This window comes from Camelus bactrianus, chromosome 19 (genome assembly GCF_048773025.1).
Source record: "Camelus bactrianus isolate YW-2024 breed Bactrian camel chromosome 19, ASM4877302v1, whole genome shotgun sequence".
Taxonomy (NCBI): domain Eukaryota; kingdom Metazoa; phylum Chordata; class Mammalia; order Artiodactyla; family Camelidae; genus Camelus; species Camelus bactrianus.
The window spans coordinates 9,308,013-9,325,367 of record NC_133557.1 but is presented as its reverse complement, the minus strand read 5'-3'; the positions used below and the strand labels follow the sequence as shown (position 1 = coordinate 9,325,367).

Here is a 17,355-nt window from a genome sequence, read left to right as displayed (position 1 = left end):
AATGCAAAAGGCGCCTCTGTCCAAAAAAATGAGGCTGGACCCTGATCACTCCCAGCCTTCTTGGCTGAGCAGCCACCGGCTTCTGGCTGCCCTCATCCAACACTGGAAGGAGCTTATGGACGAGGGAGCAGAGGCCAGAGTGGATCACAAGCTGGGCTTTAGACTCCTGGCTCAGTGCTCAGGCCATGTGGAATAGGGGTGTGAGTGGGGATTTGTGAGTTGGGGGGGGCGGTGTGAGTGGAGGGGTGAGGTGGGCAGCTCATCCATCACCTCCTGGGCTTCAGCTTCTCTATCTGCAAGTGGGGGATGAAAATGGAAGATTTCATGCTTAGAGCCTGCCTGGCCCCCTGCAAGCACTGGTAAATCCTCCAGGAGATTTCAGCCCTCAGACTCCTGCTGTCCCCTCAACTCAGCCATCTGGCCACCTCCATTGAAACAGCCCTCACCCAGGCACTTGGGGCCACAGCCCAGGGACGGGCTGCCAATGGTATTCTCACAGCTCTAACCCAGCACCAGCAGCCCCCAGGGGCTCAGGATGCCTCCATCCATTTCGGTCGAGCGCCCTCTGTGGATTAGGCACAGCGCTGCATGCTGCTCTCTCCTTTACGACAACAATTAACGATTCAGTGAAAGAAGTTCTAGGAGGCTGTGAAGCAAAGAGTTAAAATTGTGTCCCGTCCGTCTGCGTCTGCTCGTGGCCGCCTTCCTGCCCCCACGCGCTCTGTACGCACATCGCTCTCCCGGCGGCGCCCGGTCTGGACGGAGCCCCGTCAGCGCAGGAGCCCTGCGTCAGGCTTTGCCATCACTGCGTAGTTGCCGCAGTGTGGCTGGGCCGCCGTCAGTGGGGCCAGTGCCCCTGGTGGACCTCCGTGCTGCAGCCCAGTTCTTTCTACTTGTGACGGGGCCACAGGGTAAGCTTTCATTCGTGACTCTTTATCCGCGTGGGCATCATTTCTCTAAAGCAGACTGCTGGATTCAAGGCTGACATGCTCTTTATGTGGGGGTTACCATCAAATCCCATCTCCCCAGCAGGCCGCTCCAGACTTGCACACTCACTCCCCTAGCCCGTGCCAGTAGGTGCCTGTTGCCCCTTCTCCTCCACCCTGGCAGTCCCCAGCGTCCTGCCTCTCTTGTTTTCTTGTTCCCTTCAAGGTGACTGGAGGTCGACATCCTCTCATGGCCATGCTGTTGATGCCAGCCGACACCAGCTGAGACCAGTGTTTGTCTGCATCTCAGGGGACACCATTACAGGCACCCACAGGAATTGGGGGCCAGTGGGGAAGAGGTTTGGGTCCCCATAAGTAGTGTAGGGAGCAGTTTAGAGTTGGGTTCTGAAGTCAGATGGCCCATGATTTGAATCCTAGCTATGCCCCTTGCTGGCTGTGTTACTTTGGGTGAGTTATTCAACATCTCTGAGCCTCAGCTAGGTCATCAGAAAGGCCAAGCTCACAGGAGCATCTAGTTCAGATGATTGTTGTGGATGAGTCAGTACATACTTGGTGCTTAAAACAGTGCTGGGCCCATTAGCTGCTGATGTATTACTTGGGCACCTATAGTACAGTATGTACGAACTGGTTTATTTCATCCTTACAACTAGGGGAACATGAAGCTCTGAGAGGTAAAGGGACATGTAGCCCCACACTGGATACTCACCTCTTGCTGCTCTCAGGACCCTATTTCAGGTCCCAGTGGGGAGGGTAGCTGGTGTGAGGGTGGCCCACCCCTGCTGGGAAATGGGATTTCCAGGGCTGGAGCCCAGTCCAGGGCACGAGCCTTGATGAGGAACAGATGCACAGAGTTGGGGCCCCGCCCACTCCCCGTCTGCTGCCCGGGGTGGGGGGTGGCGATAGCTTCCAGATGGGCTCTGCTCTCAGCAGTACCTTAAGTGACTCGTTCTGGGTCCCTGCGGGGCAAGACTGCGGACCTCTTCCCTGGCTCTCAGCCCCTCTGGTCCTGGTAGATACCTGACAAGGTACCTTGGTTTGGGCTAGGTGACCTTAAGAAAGTTGGTCCTGCTCAGAGCCTCAGTTTCTCCCTCTGAGAAACAGGCATTCTCCATCACTGGCCTGGCAGAGCTGTTGTGTGCCGGGAATCCTAAGGAGAAGCATGAGAGGTTTTCCCAAACTGTGGAGGGCTGTGCATCTGGGGCAAAATCTTCCAGAATAGGCACCCCTGGAGAAGGAGGCCTTTTGTGTTTGGTTTTTATTTTCTATTCATATTTAGTTTCTGAATGTATTCATATCCAGAATACAAAATTTCAAAGGTACAAAAGGAAGTGGACATAGTGAAAGATGTTTCTCTCCCACCTCAACCTCCAGACACCCAGAGACCCTCCTTCCCCAAAGCAACCCCATCACCAATTTCTTCTGAATCTGCCAGAGATATTTTTTGCACACATAAGGAAATACAGAGGAATTTTTTTACCCAGTGACGGCAGACTTTACACACTACTCTGTACTGTTCTTCTGTTATTGATAACACCCTTTAGAGGTCTTTCTACATGTCTCCAGGAAGATCACCTCATTCCTTTTGATGCCTGACCAGGGTGAGCTTCAAAACAACTCACAACTCTTCCGCACAGACACTGACAAATCAGAATGGATCCCAGCAGTGCACAACCACTACAGCTGTACAGTGCCAGCCCTGTGTCTGTGTACTGTTTTCAGTGCATGGATGTGTCAATGTGGACTTAACCAGTCTTCAAGTGATGGGCACCACTTTTTCAATCAAGCTTGCAATGGCAATGAATATCCATTTTAGACATTTGTGGAAGGATATAAGTAGGATATTTTCCTAGAAGTAAAATTGCATTCTATATCCACATGTAAACAAATTTTATTTTATCCTCTACCTTGCAGCAGACACAACAATGAACTTGAAATGGGCCATAGATCTAAATGTGAAACCTAAACCCATAAAACATCCAAACAAAAAGTAGGAGAAAAATCTTTGTTATCTGGGGTTAGGCAAAGATTTTTCAGACAAGACACAAAAAGTATGAATCAGAAAAGAAAAAAAATGATAAGTTTGACTTAATTGAAGTTAAAAACTTCTTCTCTTCTAATAGAAATTTTACGAAAATGAAGACAAGTTATGGATTGGGAGAAAATATTTGTAAAAGTTACATCTGATAGAAGACTTATATCCAGAATATACATAAAGTGTTTGCATAACTCAATAATAAGAGAACAAATAATGCAATAAAAACTAGGCCAAAGATTTTAAAGGATACTCCACCAAAACAAAGATATTGATGGCAAGTAAGCGTATGAAAAGATACTGAACATTATCAGCCATCAGGGAAATGCAAACGAAAACCACAGTGAGATACCGATAGGCACCTATTAGCATCGGTATGAAAACACTGCTGATGCCAAGTGCTGGTGAGCGCCTACAGCAGCTGGAACTTGGGAAAACAATTTGGCAATTTCTTATAAAATTAAATCTGCACTTACCATATGACCCGGCAATCCCACTCCCAGATGTCTACCCAAGAGAAATTAAAATTGTGAAAAAACATACACAAATGTTGATAGCAGCTTTTTGAATAATCACTAAAAACTGGAAACAATTGTCCTCCAGCAGGTGAACGGATAAATAATAGAATACTACTTGGCCCACAAAAAGGAATGCACTATTGATACAAGCAAAAATACGGATGAGTCTCAAAGGCAAGATGTGGAGTGAAAGAAGCCAGACTCAAAAAGCAACGTACTGTATGATTCCACGTCCATGACCTTCTGGAAAAGGCAAACCATATGGAGAGAGAACAGCCGGTTAGTGTTGCCGGGGCTGTGGGGTGAGGGGGGAGGAGATTAACTGAAAAGGGGCAGGAAAGAACTTTCTGGGGGTGATGGAACTGTTCTAGATCACGACTGTGGTGGTGGTTGCATGAATATCTGTTTGTCAAAACACAAAGGCAGGAAATTTGTTTTTTTATCAGAAATACTTTTGACAATAATAAATTCCAGCAAGGGATGAATATTGTTCTTCATTCCCAGGGGCTCCTGGCCTCCCACTGCCTCCTCTGTGTTTGTCAATGTCAGTGAGCAGGTTGGCCATCCCCAGATCCCTCCTGCTGCCCTTCCACCTGTCCCGGCCCATCCAGCAGTGAGGACCACCCCCACCCCCACTTTGGGCAGGCTCCTCGGTCCTCGCCACTGCTCCCCTTGCCTGTTGTTGGGTTAACCTAGCCATTACCTCCCACCACAGTCCCCCAAGATCATGAAGGAACCAGCAAATATTCATTGACTGAATGAGTGATGGATGCATTATTGCCCTTGTTAGAGAGGTGGCCCAAGGGTAGGGCTCCATCTTCTACTACATGGGGACCTGAGCCTCAATTGTATCACCTGTAAAATGGCGGAGAATGTAGCAAACAAGCGTGTGAATAGATGCTCGTAAACCTTAGCAGTCATCAAAAAAATGCAGGTTAAACAGTGAAGAGGCACGCCCTCTCTACCAACACCCACTGGACCGGCAAAAATTAGGAAGTAGGAATGATCAAGTGTTAGCAAAGGTGTGGGAGATGGGAATTCTGTGCTCTGCTGGCATTTGAACTGGTGCAGCACCTAGGGATAGCAAGCAGGAGTGACCCAGCCACCCTCCTCCTGTGTGTAAAGCCCAGAGAGATTCTCCCACTGGCCCAGGAGGGGACCCTAGGAGGCGATGGGCCACTCTCCTGTGATGAGGTGTCAGGAAGGGAACAGTCAACGAGAACCCATGTCTGATGCCAGGGTGAGTGAGCCGCAGGGGAGCAGGGGCCATGTGACCAGGTGAATGAGGGGGAAAAAGAGATAGGAAATCTGTAGCATGAGGCCATTTCTGTAAATAAAAAACCACACAAGCCCACAAAACATCCCAGCTTGGTTCACAGGATCACCATAACCCAGGACACAGACTAGACTCCTGAGAGTGACTGCCTGGGTGGGAGGGGAAGAGGAAGGGCGGGAGTATCAAGAAGGAAACTAAATTAAATAAAGCAAGAGTGGGGTTTGCAGAAACATAATGATTAACTCAAATTTCTTGGCACACACATTGTAAAAAAAAAAAAGAAAGAAAAAGAAGATAAAATAGGCATGATGGAAGGGCGGCCATAGCATCGCCTTCCTCTAAGGAGCTAAAGTGGGCAGGGTACTCAGCGCAGTGCTAACACACCGTCAGCTTTGTAGATTGAGCCCAAGTTACCTCCAGACACCCGCCCTGGATGTGGGGCCTTGCACCTCTGGCTCCCTGGGCAGTGCTGCCCTCTTGTGGCCAAGACAGTTATAGGACTCAGGCCCCTCCCAGGGTATGGAAGGAGGGGAGGAGAATACAGTCACAAGAGGAAGGAGACTTTCGATTGGGGAAGAGGTAGATCAAGGCAGGCTTCCTGGAGGAGGGGCGTGTATGCTGAAGGATAGATAGTATTGGCCAGGGCTTTACACACCTGATATCGTTTCATTCTCCACCACCCTGGAAATCAGTGTTATTGCTTTTGGCTTTATTTGCAGCTGCGGAAAGGGAGGCTCGGGGGCAAAGTCACACACCCAAGGTGATGCAGCTTGTTGGGCGCGGAGCTGGGATGTGCACCCGCGTCTGCGTGACTTGCTGGTATGTTCTATCATTCCCACTTCGGAGTGGATCAGGGAACCCGGTGAGCCCAGGCACAATTTACCCCTGAATCCTGGCGTCTGAACGAAGCCTCAGCAGAATTTCACACCAAGTTTGCGCAAGGAGTGGAAACGGAACCTGCAGGAACAAAGAGAAGCTTGTCTTGGGATGGCGTGCGGGGACTCACTTCAAAAGCTGGCCCCTTGCTCTTTGGCAGGTGGCTGGGGCGCCCACACTTGGAGGTAAAAGATGGGTCCTCCCTCCCTGAGCTCAAGGACATGTCTCCAAGACACTCTCTGAAAAACGCTTTATTTTGGAATTTATGTCCAAAGCCATTTGAATCTTTATCAAGGGTATTTAAAGACCTGTTTGAAAAATGTCTCCAATGTATTTCCTTTTTAATTTTTGGATTTGGTCATGTATCCCTGATTTGGTCATGTATATATATTGTCTGAAAAGTCCAAAGGAACAAAAGAGAAAGCAAGTCTCCCTTCCATGCACTTGAACCCCATCCTCCATGCACTTGAACCCCACCCCCCATGCACTTGCACACCGTGGTGCTGCTGGCTGTTCCCACGTAACAGTGCATCTCGGGATTGCTCCACATCAGTTCGCCACCCGCTTCCTGAGATTTCTCAGCTCCGTGGAGGTCCCTGCGAGCTATGGGAGTACAGTATATACAGGGAAGAGCCGTGTACCCTGTACACTTGTCACTTTGCACGTGAGCCAGGCTAATTAGAGGATAAATCCCTAGAAATGGGTTGCTAGGTTAGGGGACACATGCACTGTAACTTTGATAGATGTCGTCAGCTTGCCTTCTGTAGAGGCTGGGCCGTGTCCTCCCCTGAGGAAGGTAGGGGACAGCACCAGAGGGCCACCCACAGCCTAGCCAAGGCCCTGTGGTTTGGAATTCTGGCTCTTTGCCAATCAGATAGGTGAAAAATAGTAGCTCTGTGTGATTTTGTTGTCATTTAATGAGACTCAGGTTGACCACCTTTTTCAGTGTGTGTAAGACCTTTTTGGAATTCCTATTGTGGGTGAATATTTTTTCTGTGAGGGAGCAATGCTGAGTCAGGTGTGCCTTCATGCGTGCATGTGCCAGAAGCGCCTGCCTGGTTGAGGGCAAAATTTTGAATTCCCATTCAATGACTTATTTTCTGAGCCTCAGATTCCTTGTCTGTAAAAACAGGAATAACAAATCTACTTCAGAGGGCTCTAGGGAGGATGAAGTTTTTAATGTTAAGTGTCTAGCCCAGTTCCTGGCTCAGAATTACTGTGTAAGAAATATTTGTTGAATAAATACAGGAAATATATGTAATTTAAAACTTTTATTGAGCACTTACTGTGTATACAATCCTTGCTCATATATTAACTTGTTTAAACCTCACAGTAACAACAGGAGGGATCTCTTATTTTCCCTTTTTACAGATGGGGAAACTGAGGCACAGAGGGAGGTACAGGATCTTGCCTAAGGGCGCATAGCTGGTCAAAGGTAGAAATGAGATTTGGGGCCTTGCTGTCTGCCCCTCCACCCTAGGAAAGGTGCACTGACCTCTGTTTTTGTTTATTGCTATGAAAACCTGCCCAACCTTATTTTATTATTTTATTATTGAGTTCTGAGGATCAGGAGTCCAGGCAGGGCAGCATGGGGCCAGCTTAACTCTACTGTGGCCTTGGCCAGGAAGACTCTACAGCTGGGACTGGAAAGGCCAGGACTGGAGGACTCATTCCAGAGATGGCTTCTTTAGTGGCAGGTCTGGCTGGATAATCTATTTCGCCTCATGGATGTCAGGTTGAATGGAAAAGCACTTCTGTGGGTGAGGCTGGGAGTCATGGAGGACAGGACGGGAAGCCAGCAGACCCAGGGCTGCATTCCTATGTTTAGGGTCTGACAGTCTGGGAGGCTTAGAAATTCTGGGCTTGGTACCCTCATGAGCAGCTTCCTCTCCAGGCCTCTCTGCACTTGCTGTTTCCTCGAGCCGGGACCCACCCCACCCATCTCGTTAGCACCTCCTCATTCATCACTTCCCAGCCTGGCTCTTTGGCCCTGGGAGTGGAGCTCCTTGGTCCCCATAGGCTGTAGGCGGATTTGCTGCCCCTCCTCCTAAATCCTGTACCCTGTGTGTGGGAGGGGTCCTTATCACACCCTTGTCTGTACTTGTCCACAAGACTGGGTCCCTTGTCACCAGCAGCCAGCATAGTCCCAGGCACACAGCAGGCATATTTAGTGAATGGATGAATGAAGAGCTGAAATCAATGAATTTTGAATGACTTTAACCTGAGCTTCAGTTTGCTCTTCTACAAGTCAGCGGCTTGCAGGGTTGCTGTGAAAGTGGCAGGAGAGAAAGGATGTGAAAATGGGCCCAGATAGGAGGCAGTCAGAAAAATGGGGGTCATTACCATCTCCACTGAGGAGCAAAGAAAATGAGATATTGCCCCTAAAGCACTCAGCAGTGTGTGGCACATAGTAGGTGCTCAGTACTGGTAAGACAGTCTTATTGTTAGTCATCATTATCATAATTACTATTATTTTGTTATGATAAGAATGCAAATTTCCTGCATCACAAGGGCCATACACGATGGTTTTCATCTAAGTGGAACTGGAGACACGTAGCCCGCTCCAGGAGTGGGGGGTGAGGGCCCCGCACATTTTCGCAGGAGGACCAGAACTGCCACCGTTATGGAGACGGGTTGTGGGATGTTGGCCTGGGGTCCCCCCTTGAGTCGATTTCCCCTCTGAGCAAAAAAGGGCCTGGGCCCTAGACCTCTGAGGTATGACCTTCTTTGTGCTGCTGTGAATGCCTCTCAGCCAAAGCCACCGTCACAACTGTTATTCCTCAGATACAAGCCTGTTCCTGGTTGGGTGGCGCCCTCTAGTGATAGAATGTGGGTATGACAGGCATTGTCGTACAGGGTCAGGCAGGCGCAGAGCGAGCCCAGGCCAACTGAGAGTCCTCCTGGGGAGAGGGCCTTAGGGGGCCTAGCTGGAGTATGGTGCTGGAGGGGTCAGGCAGGAGCTCCTAAACTTGGGCTAAGCGGTTATTCTCTCCCACTGGAACAGCATCCCAGTGGAACCTCCCCCTGTGCTCTGCTTTTGCGGGGTGACCCTGGCCAGTTTCTGAGCTTCTCTCTGAGCTTAATCTGTAAGATCTGGTTACCTGGGAGGGTCTTCTTCCCATTAAGGGGCCTAAATCCCCAGGGGAATGTGGGAGAGGCTGGGTTGGTAGAGATTAGGAGCTGAGAACAGAGAAATGTCGGAGATCCAAAGGTTATAGGCAGGGTTTAGGCCCTGAAGAAACTTTATCTCCTAATTTGAAAAAATTTCAAAAACAAAACAAAACAAAAAAACAACCTTGACCAAAGCCCCCAGTTGAGAACAGAGGACCAGACCCTCTGAGGGGAAGAACACGGCCAGGGGATTGCAAGACTAGAACTTTCCACTCCTATCTTGGTCTCTTAGAATCGTGGAATTTGGAACATTCAGCATCCTAGAATTTGAATCCTATCAGAAAACCCTGTATAGAATATAAACTCTGTAGATTCAGACTGTTGAGCCTTGAGGTCAGAATCAGATCTGCAGCCCCCTGAAATTTAGACCCCAGTGCTCTGGGACTGGTCATTGGAGAGCCAACTTCTCCTTCCATCTCATCTTGGAATGAATGTTTGCTCTCATTGTCTACTCCTAAATTTGTTAACAATTAGTAAGTCTGGGTGGGGCCCTGAAATCTGAATTTTTAAGAAGCACCCAGAGGATGCTGTTGGGCCATCCAGGTTTTGGGCAATGGATTTAATTCAGTCAGGCCACCTCTTCATCCATCAAATGGGGGAATGGAGGTCCAGAAAGAGGAAATGGTTTGGTCTTGACCCCACAGACTGCTGAAGATGGTCTGGGACTTGAACCTGTGCCTCCCAGTGCTGAGACCCCTCTCACCAGCACCCCAGGGTGTTTAGATGGCTCCGTGGGATTGTCACACCTCCTAGGTGTCCCTGGCCACTCAGACATGTCATACAGAGCACAGGAGGGTTCCTGGGGTTCACTTCTGGGATCTCAAGAGGCACAGGAGTGGGGGGATCACAGCGTTGCTCTCTTCTGCCTCCAGGCAAGCTTCCTTCTTTCAAGGGGCCTGGAGGGTCTGAGGTCCCAAGTCTCACTCTCACCTCTTCCCTGCCCTCACTGCTGAGCCCCTGCCACATGCTAGTCCTCTGGGCCCCAGGCATTCCAGCAAAAACCACTCCGTGTGGTTTAGATTCGGCTACTTCAAACTCATCAGCCTTGTGGTTTTGTAACACCCGCCTGATGCCCAAGAAGCATTTGTGAGTTTCTTTTTTCTTTTCTCTTTATTAAAAAAAGGGGGGGGGGTGTCTTGAAACAATAGAGCACATCAGAGGCACAAACTTGCAGAAGGGAAGCTGGTGGCCTGGCCTGGCCTGGCGAGAGGCACTAGCTGTCCTCTGGGAGGTGAGGGCGGGTGAGAGTGAGGTGGGCCTTGGAGGGTAGGCCCCCCAAGATCCTCTTGGGAAGCAGTGCTGCGGGATCCTCATGTTCCAGGCAGAGGGAGGCCAGAGAGTGGGCACTGTCTTGGGTGAGGACATGCTATTTCATCACCTTTAGCCTGTCCTCCAGCCTGGTGACACCCCCTTCCCCGGGCCACCCTGGACCCCTGGGGTCTCAGACTCTTCCTGCTCCTGGCTGTGGCTGCAGGGGATGCTAACGCAAATCAGGAACATTGCTTCCTGGGGAGTCAGGCGAGCAAAGGAAGCAGGGGTACCTTGATGGTGGAGTGACAGGCAGGGAGAGACTGCTCTTCCTGCTGGGGGGGGGGGCGGGCGGGCGGGTGTCCCGGTGAGTCCATGTGCTCAGGGGTCAGTGCTGTGGGTAAGTGGGGGGACTCCTCCCCTGCTCCTGACCCAACCACTTCCTTTCTCACCTCCCCAAAGGCCCCCAAAATCTCCTCTTAGATATGGGTGTGCTGAGCAGTGCCACCCAAAGGCAGAAAGCACAGCACTTGGGTTCCTGCTGTGACCTTAGGCAAGTCCCTTCTCAGGCCTGTTTTCCCAGAGGGACAATGGGCAGGAGGGGCCTGGCTGGGGGAATGGAGTGGCTTAGATCATCTCAAAGCTCTTCCAGCATCCATGGCCTCTTCTAGGATGAGCTCCCAATTCCCCCAGGGATGACAGCCCCACCTGGTACAGTGCTTGGGTCCCCATAGGACATGGGTGTACCATGGGCTCAGGAAGCAGGGGTCGGGGAACTGTGAGAGGGTGGGTGCTGAGGGGGCAGCAGGCAGCTTCCGGGAGGGTGGACTCTGCGCCGCAGGCAGGCATGGGGCTGGCTGTCCAGGCAGGCATGGGGCTGGCTGTCCAGCCAGAGGCCCCACGACAGCTCCTCCACGCCAGCTGGGGAAAAGTCTCTGGGCATCAGGAGGCTCTCGGAGCCTCTTCCAGGGGGTCCCTATGGGACCTGGTGGCTGAGGGCTGTGGACATGTCTCCAGGGATTGGCCAGAGCAGGAGGCACCCACAGCTCCGGGTCTGGGGTCCCCCCAGGAGCAGAAGCAGGGCTCTTAGGACAAGCCTGCCTGGGCTGTGGCCTGGGCCCTGCTCTTAGAAACACCTTCTCTGTCAAGATGGGATCAGGGCGGGGTCAGAAAAAGGCCTAGAAAAAAAGATGTTTGCTTTCTTTAAGGAGGAGACAGAGAGAGCCACGGGACGGGCGGTGGTGGGGAGCGTGCACAGGAGTTGGTGTCTATCAGTGTGTGTGGAGGGGTTGGGGGGGACACAGTGAAGAACAGAAGGAAAACAGGAGGAAAGAAAAAGGTAAAAGGAAGGTGAGAAAGAAGAGAAAGGGGAGGGAGGAGGGAGAAAGAGGTGGAAGAAATACAGGCAACAAAGGAGAAAAAAAGAAAAGAAAGGTAGCTTGACAGAAAAAAGAGAGGAGGGGTGGGGAAGACAGAGAGAAAGAGAAAAGAGGAGCAGGAGCGGCAAGAAAGTGAAGGGATGAGAAAGAAAACAAGGCGGCTGGCGCCCCGGGCTGGCTTCGGGCTGGGCTCCTAGGCGGGCGGCCGGTGGGGCCTGCGCTCCCCCTGGCCGTCCTGCTTCCGCTCCTTGCGCGGGCGCCGCTCTCTCCGGCCCTTCTTCTGGTTGGGGTTTCTCTCTGCAACGAGAGCGCAGGGCATTGTTGCTGAGGCCAGTTAGGCCCCAGGGGGCCCCTCGGTCCTGACGTGGGGCTCAGAAGGATGTTGGGGTGCTGACCATCGCTCCTTTCCGGAGCTGGGACAGCAGCATCCCTTAACCCCAACCCGATTCTTCTCTCAGTTCCTTAGGGGGTGAGGAGGGCGCTGACTTGCTGACAGCCGCCTGTGCTGGACCCCTGCCCTGCCAGGCTGGAGGTCCACGTGGGGTCCCTAGCTGGGACTGAGGGTGGCCCCTCCGGGGCATCCATGTCCCTCCCAATTGCACTCACTGCAAGGTCTACTGGGCTTTTGGCTGGAGACTCGACACCATTTACCTGGGTCCCCGCACAAGCCTCCCCACTGAGCTCCGGGTCCAGCTCTGCCCTCAAAACCACAACAGTGACAGCAGCGCTCAGCTAAAGCCCCCGCTGCCAGCTGCGGCTCCCAGTGCCCCAGGCAAGTCACCCTGCTGACAGCAGGAGGCAGACCCCATGGAACACCATCACCTCACCCAGTTCCCAGTGGGGACTGGATGCAAACCCCAGGCCTGACTTGGGATCCTGACCCCCATTGTCCCCCACCCACGTGGAGCGGGACTGAGTTTCTAACACAAACACCTGATCCAGTCCCACTTCTCAGGTGAGGTAACTGAAGCCCAGGAGGGGCTTTGCTTACTCAGTGACACGGCCTGGGCTGTAGTTCAGGGCATCACTTTCAAGTGACTCCCATCTCACTTGGAGGAAAAGACTCTGTCATCTCCTGTGGCCTGTGCCCCTCTCCCCCACCCCTGCCTACCCCGCCCCCGTCACTGGCTTCCTCACTGTTCCTCCCACATGGCAGAGGTCCACGCTGCCTCTGCATGTTTGCGCTGGCTGTGCCCTTGGCCTGGCTGGAGTGCTCTGCCCAGTTGTTGTCATCATTATTATCAACAGGTGAGAAGACGAAGGTGTGGCTGGGAGCAAGGCCAGCCCTAAATTTCTGGTTGACAATGTGTCTCCACACCCAGGTCATTTTCATGCATCATTCAGCTCCACACTTTCCTCAACAGGAGCTGTGTGCCCACTTGAACATGAGGAAACTGAGGCTCTGGGAACCACTTCTCAAGGTCTCAGAGAGCTGGGAGGTGGGAGGGGAGGGGATCTTATTTATTGAGTGTCAACTGTGTGCCTGTCTCCCCGGACTCAGGGCTCCTCCCTCCTCAGGGCAGACTCAGGGTCATCCCCTGAGACCAGGCTGCCCACTTCTGGGGCTCCCACTCTAAGGTGAGGACAGCATCTGGGGGACAGGGTGTGGGGGCTGCCTGGGGGGTCCTTGCCAGCTATGAAGGTGGGAAGTGGGGTGAGAGGCTTTGGGTCCCCACTCTTCCCTATGCCTGCCTGATATTGGCCCTCTACCCACCCACCTAACTTCCCACCCACCCTCCATCCACACTCCCACCCTCTCATCCAGCAGGTGTTGACTGGAGACCTGCTGTATGCCAGGCCTTGTTCTGGGCACTAGAGAGGCAGCTGTGAACAAGGCAAAGAGCTTCCTCTCATTGGAGGTCGCACTCTAGAGAGGAAGACAGCCTCTAAACAAGCAAACACAACATGTGCGTGATCATCTCAGGAAGACGTAGTGCTGTGATGTGATGTGATGGAAAGTGACTCTTGGTTGGGGAAAGCTCATGGAAGGCTCCCTGAGGAGGAGGCATTTAACCTGAGGCCCAGGTGATGCAGGAAACCCACAGCAGGGGTGCTGTAAGGATTAAAGGAGTTGAAATTACAAAGCACTTAGCACAGTGCCTGCCCAGCACATGGTAAGCGTTTTATCAATGTTTGCTTCAGTTGTTATTATTACTATTATTATTGTTATTATTATCCCCGTCCCCATCCTCATCATCATCTAGGGGAAGAGCTTTCCTCTCTCAGTCCCTCCACAGCCGATCAGCCATCATCTCTGAGAGAAGTGTGGCCAGAGTAACAAGTGTCTGTGTGGTGTGGGTGCTTCCCCCAGTCTGGGGTCTCTTAGTTTCTCTGGTCCCAACTCAAACTCATCCTCTGTCCCCAAATGCCCACCATGACCCCTAGAGGCCTCCCTTCTCTGTTACCTGCACTTCCAATCCAGGCACCACAAGTCCTTCTGAAACCAGGGTGCCCCTGGGTTCAAGTCCTGGCTCCATCACGTCCCAGCCGTGTGCCCCAGGTGACCTGGCTCCCGGGCCCTCACGTCTAGCGTGACTATTGGTTCTTCCTTGCACGCAGACCTAGTTTTGAGTTCCAGGTCCAGCTTCCCTAGCTGTGTAATCCTTGGGCAAGTGGCTCAACCTCTCTGGGCCTCAATCGCCTTATCTGTAAAACTGGAATAATAACAATACTAACCTCACAGTGTCATCGTGCCGATTAAATGACTTAATGAATGTAGAGAATTAGCACGGTTCCCTGTGCGTAGTAGGTGCACAATTCCCCGTGCATAGTAGGTGCACAGTTAACATTAGCTAATTGCATATGATCACTACTCACTGTTTACATCTTAGCTACCACACTCTGAAGCCTCTGTTCTATTTAAAGCAGGGCTTCCTAACAGCCCCGGGGGGTATCTTGGAACTCTGTTCGGGGATCTTTGTTGTCACAATGAGTGGGACCCCAGGGGCATTCAGTGGACAGAGGTTGGGGGTGCCACATGGGACAGTGCCCCAGGAAGAAGGCCCCATCCCTCCCAGGTCTCTCAGGCTGCCCCAGCCTCACATAGCTGAGAAGTCTGCTGCCTCAGAGCCAAACACCATCTTATGTGTGAGTGCCAAGTGTTTGTGAACACTCACTGAACATTCTAGAGCTGCCAGCATGGTGTCAGTCAAGAGGTCACAGACAGTTTTGTTGGATTTTACCAAGAGTTGGTCACCATTTAGGAAATCATGTGTCTGATGGCAGCCGGGTGTGAGGCCCTGGCCGGGGATGGCTGCCACCTTCACTGGGTTCCTGCCTCACTCAGTACTCTCTGGTGGGCTGGACCCAAGCGCTGCGGTGATAAAATTTCTTTTGTTTCTCTTTTATATTACAGTTAGGCATTATACTAATTTTTAAAAAATATGACCAGTGCAAGTGGGTCACATCTGTGACTTTCATTTCAGAGTGTAAAGAGGGCGTCCCAAGTCCTTTATTAAAGGAGGTCAGTCTGAAAGGGTCGAGTACTCCTGGTGGGAAGGACAAGCTTGATTTTCCCAAGGGTCTGGGACTGGCCCTGGCAAGGGGGACATCGGGAAGGGCAACGCTCAGTCCACAAGAAGGTGTAGCTCGTGGGGCTTTCAAGCAGCCTCACGGGGACTATTTGTGAGGACAGCGTGTTTTGACCACGCAGAGTCACTCTGGGCTCTGCCCACGGCTGCCCCGGGTGCCCAGCCTGGTGCTCACCTCCTGGGCAGGGCCTCCGGATGGGACATTTCCTTGACTCGGACAGCACCTGGCAGGTGGCTGCCTCCTCCTGCCCGGCCCGGCTGGCCTCTCGGACACGGGTCTCCAGGCCCCAGGCCGAGCCGCAGGTCTTCCCATTGTGTGTGCAGGGGCTCCAGCTGCCCCAGGGGCCCAGCTCACACTCCTCTGTGGGGTGGAGAGAGACAGACAGATTGGGTCAGCTGGCAGTGAGGGTCCTTCAGATCAGGGGCAGGGTCTGAGGGGTTCAGGTCCCTGAAGATACCTCACTGGCTATTACAAGGAGCAGAGGGGAGATGTTTAAATAGTTACTTATGAGAGCTTGGGATGAGAGCTGTACTAAAACAAGCACAGGCAGGGAAGGCTTCCCGGAGGAGACAATGTAGGAGTGAAAGGGAGAGAGGAATTCATCAGGTGAAGACAGGAAGGAAGTGCATTTCAGGCAGGGATGCACAGCCCCGGGGGCCCAGCTATCCTATTCGAGGGACAGCTATCCTGTTCGAGGGACAGGGAAGCTAGAGTGGGGGCAGAGTGAGGGTTTGGGAGGGGGGAGCAGGAGATGAGGCTACAAGGTCAGCTGGGAGGCCCTCAGAGCCAGGACCTGGGTTCTGAACTTGATCGTGTGCCTTTGATCAGCGGTAGGAGGTGGAAGCTATGTCATGCTGTTGTGAGGAAGAATGAAGTCATGGATGTAAAAGGTCTCAGCAGGGAATAATTTTTAAAAATATTTAATATATATAGTATTCTCTCACCTTTGATTCTTTTAAGAGTTCCTGAAAGGTAGGCAGAGAATAGGGCAGCTCTTACTACCCCCATTTTGCAGATTAGGACACTGAGGCTTAGAGCAGGTAAGGGGATTGCCCAGGGAACAGAGAAGGAGCTCACACAACAGAACAAGTGTATACGATCTCATTAGGCCCAGAAACCGAGTCTGCAGACTTGAGAACAGTGGTGCTTCTTCTAGATGCACTGATTTGGGAAGCAAAGGCTCAGCACCCAGCGCTGCCACAGGCTGTGCTGGGTGCCCAGGTGTGGCAGGGACAAGGCTGATGGGGGACTGCGGGTGGGTGGGTTAGCCATGCTCAGGGAGGGCCAGGAGGGAGAAGGGCTCCAAGTGGAAGGAATAATTCCAGCAAAATCCCAGGACAGCTCTGCTCTCTGCTGGGAAAGTTGGAACATGGACTTACATGGGGGAGGAAAAAAAAAAAGATAGGAGTGTGGAGGAGGCTGGCAGATGGGGACCAGACTGCCCACAGCCAGGGAAGGCTCTACCTGAGGACCATGGGAGCCACTGAAGGGCCTTGAACAGAAGAGAAACCTCATCAGATTGTCATGTTGAAATAATCACTCTGGCTTCTGGGATGAGCGTCTTCATGGGCTGGAGGCAGTAAGACCGGAAGCAGGTAGATAGGTAAGAGGCTGTGGCTAAGATCCCAGAAGGCACGGGAGGTTAGGAGAAAGGGAAGTTTGGGGGTGGGTCAGGGAGAAGGGAGAGGAAGGGTTGGGGTAGGTTTGGGAGCTTTATTCTGCTTCATTCTCCCTCAAAGTTCCTTTTGCCATCTAACATCTTTATTCTTGTGTGTCTCTCCTGTCTCCCCACTAAAATGTCACATCTACAAGAGCAGAGTCTTTATCTCTTTTGTTCACTAATGTGTCCCCAGCAACTTGGAAGTTTCCTGGTGCTTAGACGTTCTAGTAAATACTTCTTGAGTGAATGAATGAGTAGATTGGATTGGATGTAGGATGAGAGAGAAAAGTCAACAGGGATGCCCATGTCTCCAGCATGGCTAGCCTGTGGGTTGTGGAGCTGACTACTGATGGAGGAAGCCCAGAGGAAGCACCAGGGCGGGGATGAGGAGGGAGGGAAGGAGGCATCCACAGGGCAGGTGAGGATGTGAGTCTGCTGCTCATGGATGAATGCAGCTGAGGACATCTAGTCAGGAGCTATCAGATTTTAAAATGACCGTGAACATGAGCCCAGAGAGAATGTGTGGGCAGAGATATGTGATTCAGGTGAGAACACTGTGGGACAGCCTCATGTAAGGACAGATCACAGAAGAGGAGCTCACATAGGAGTCTGAAAAGGAGTGGCGAAAAACAGAGCAGTAATAATAATGACAGCTAATATGACGTGTGATAATAATGACATGTACGGAACACTTACTGTGTGCTAGTTATTGTATTA

The 17,355-nt window shown here is 51.8% G+C and overlaps 1 protein-coding gene and 1 long non-coding RNA gene across 3 annotated transcripts in view; one reads left to right on the top strand and one right to left on the bottom strand.

The window, feature by feature from the left end:
* Positions 1–615: 615 nt before the first annotated feature.
* On the top strand, positions 616–6,810 carry LOC123618517 (uncharacterized). Of its 2 annotated transcripts, XR_006726958.2 has the most exons (4): positions 616–911; positions 1,153–2,545; positions 3,583–3,776; positions 5,493–6,810. It is a non-coding gene; the product is annotated as an uncharacterized LOC123618517 (long non-coding RNA). The 2 variants fall into 2 exon arrangements; XR_006726957.2 differs by lacking the exon at positions 1,153–2,545.
* A 3,140-nt stretch (positions 6,811–9,950) lies between these two features.
* Positions 9,951–17,355, bottom strand: part of RSPO4 (R-spondin 4) — a 34,158-nt gene continuing 26,753 nt past the window's right edge. The window contains exons 4-5 of the mRNA XM_010960967.3: positions 15,153–15,338; positions 9,951–11,744 (exon numbers count right to left, since the gene is read on the bottom strand). Coding sequence (XP_010959269.1) covers positions 11,641–11,744; positions 15,153–15,338 — 290 coding nt within the window. The 3' untranslated portion in view covers positions 9,951–11,640. The remainder of the gene's footprint in view (positions 11,745–15,152; positions 15,339–17,355) is intronic.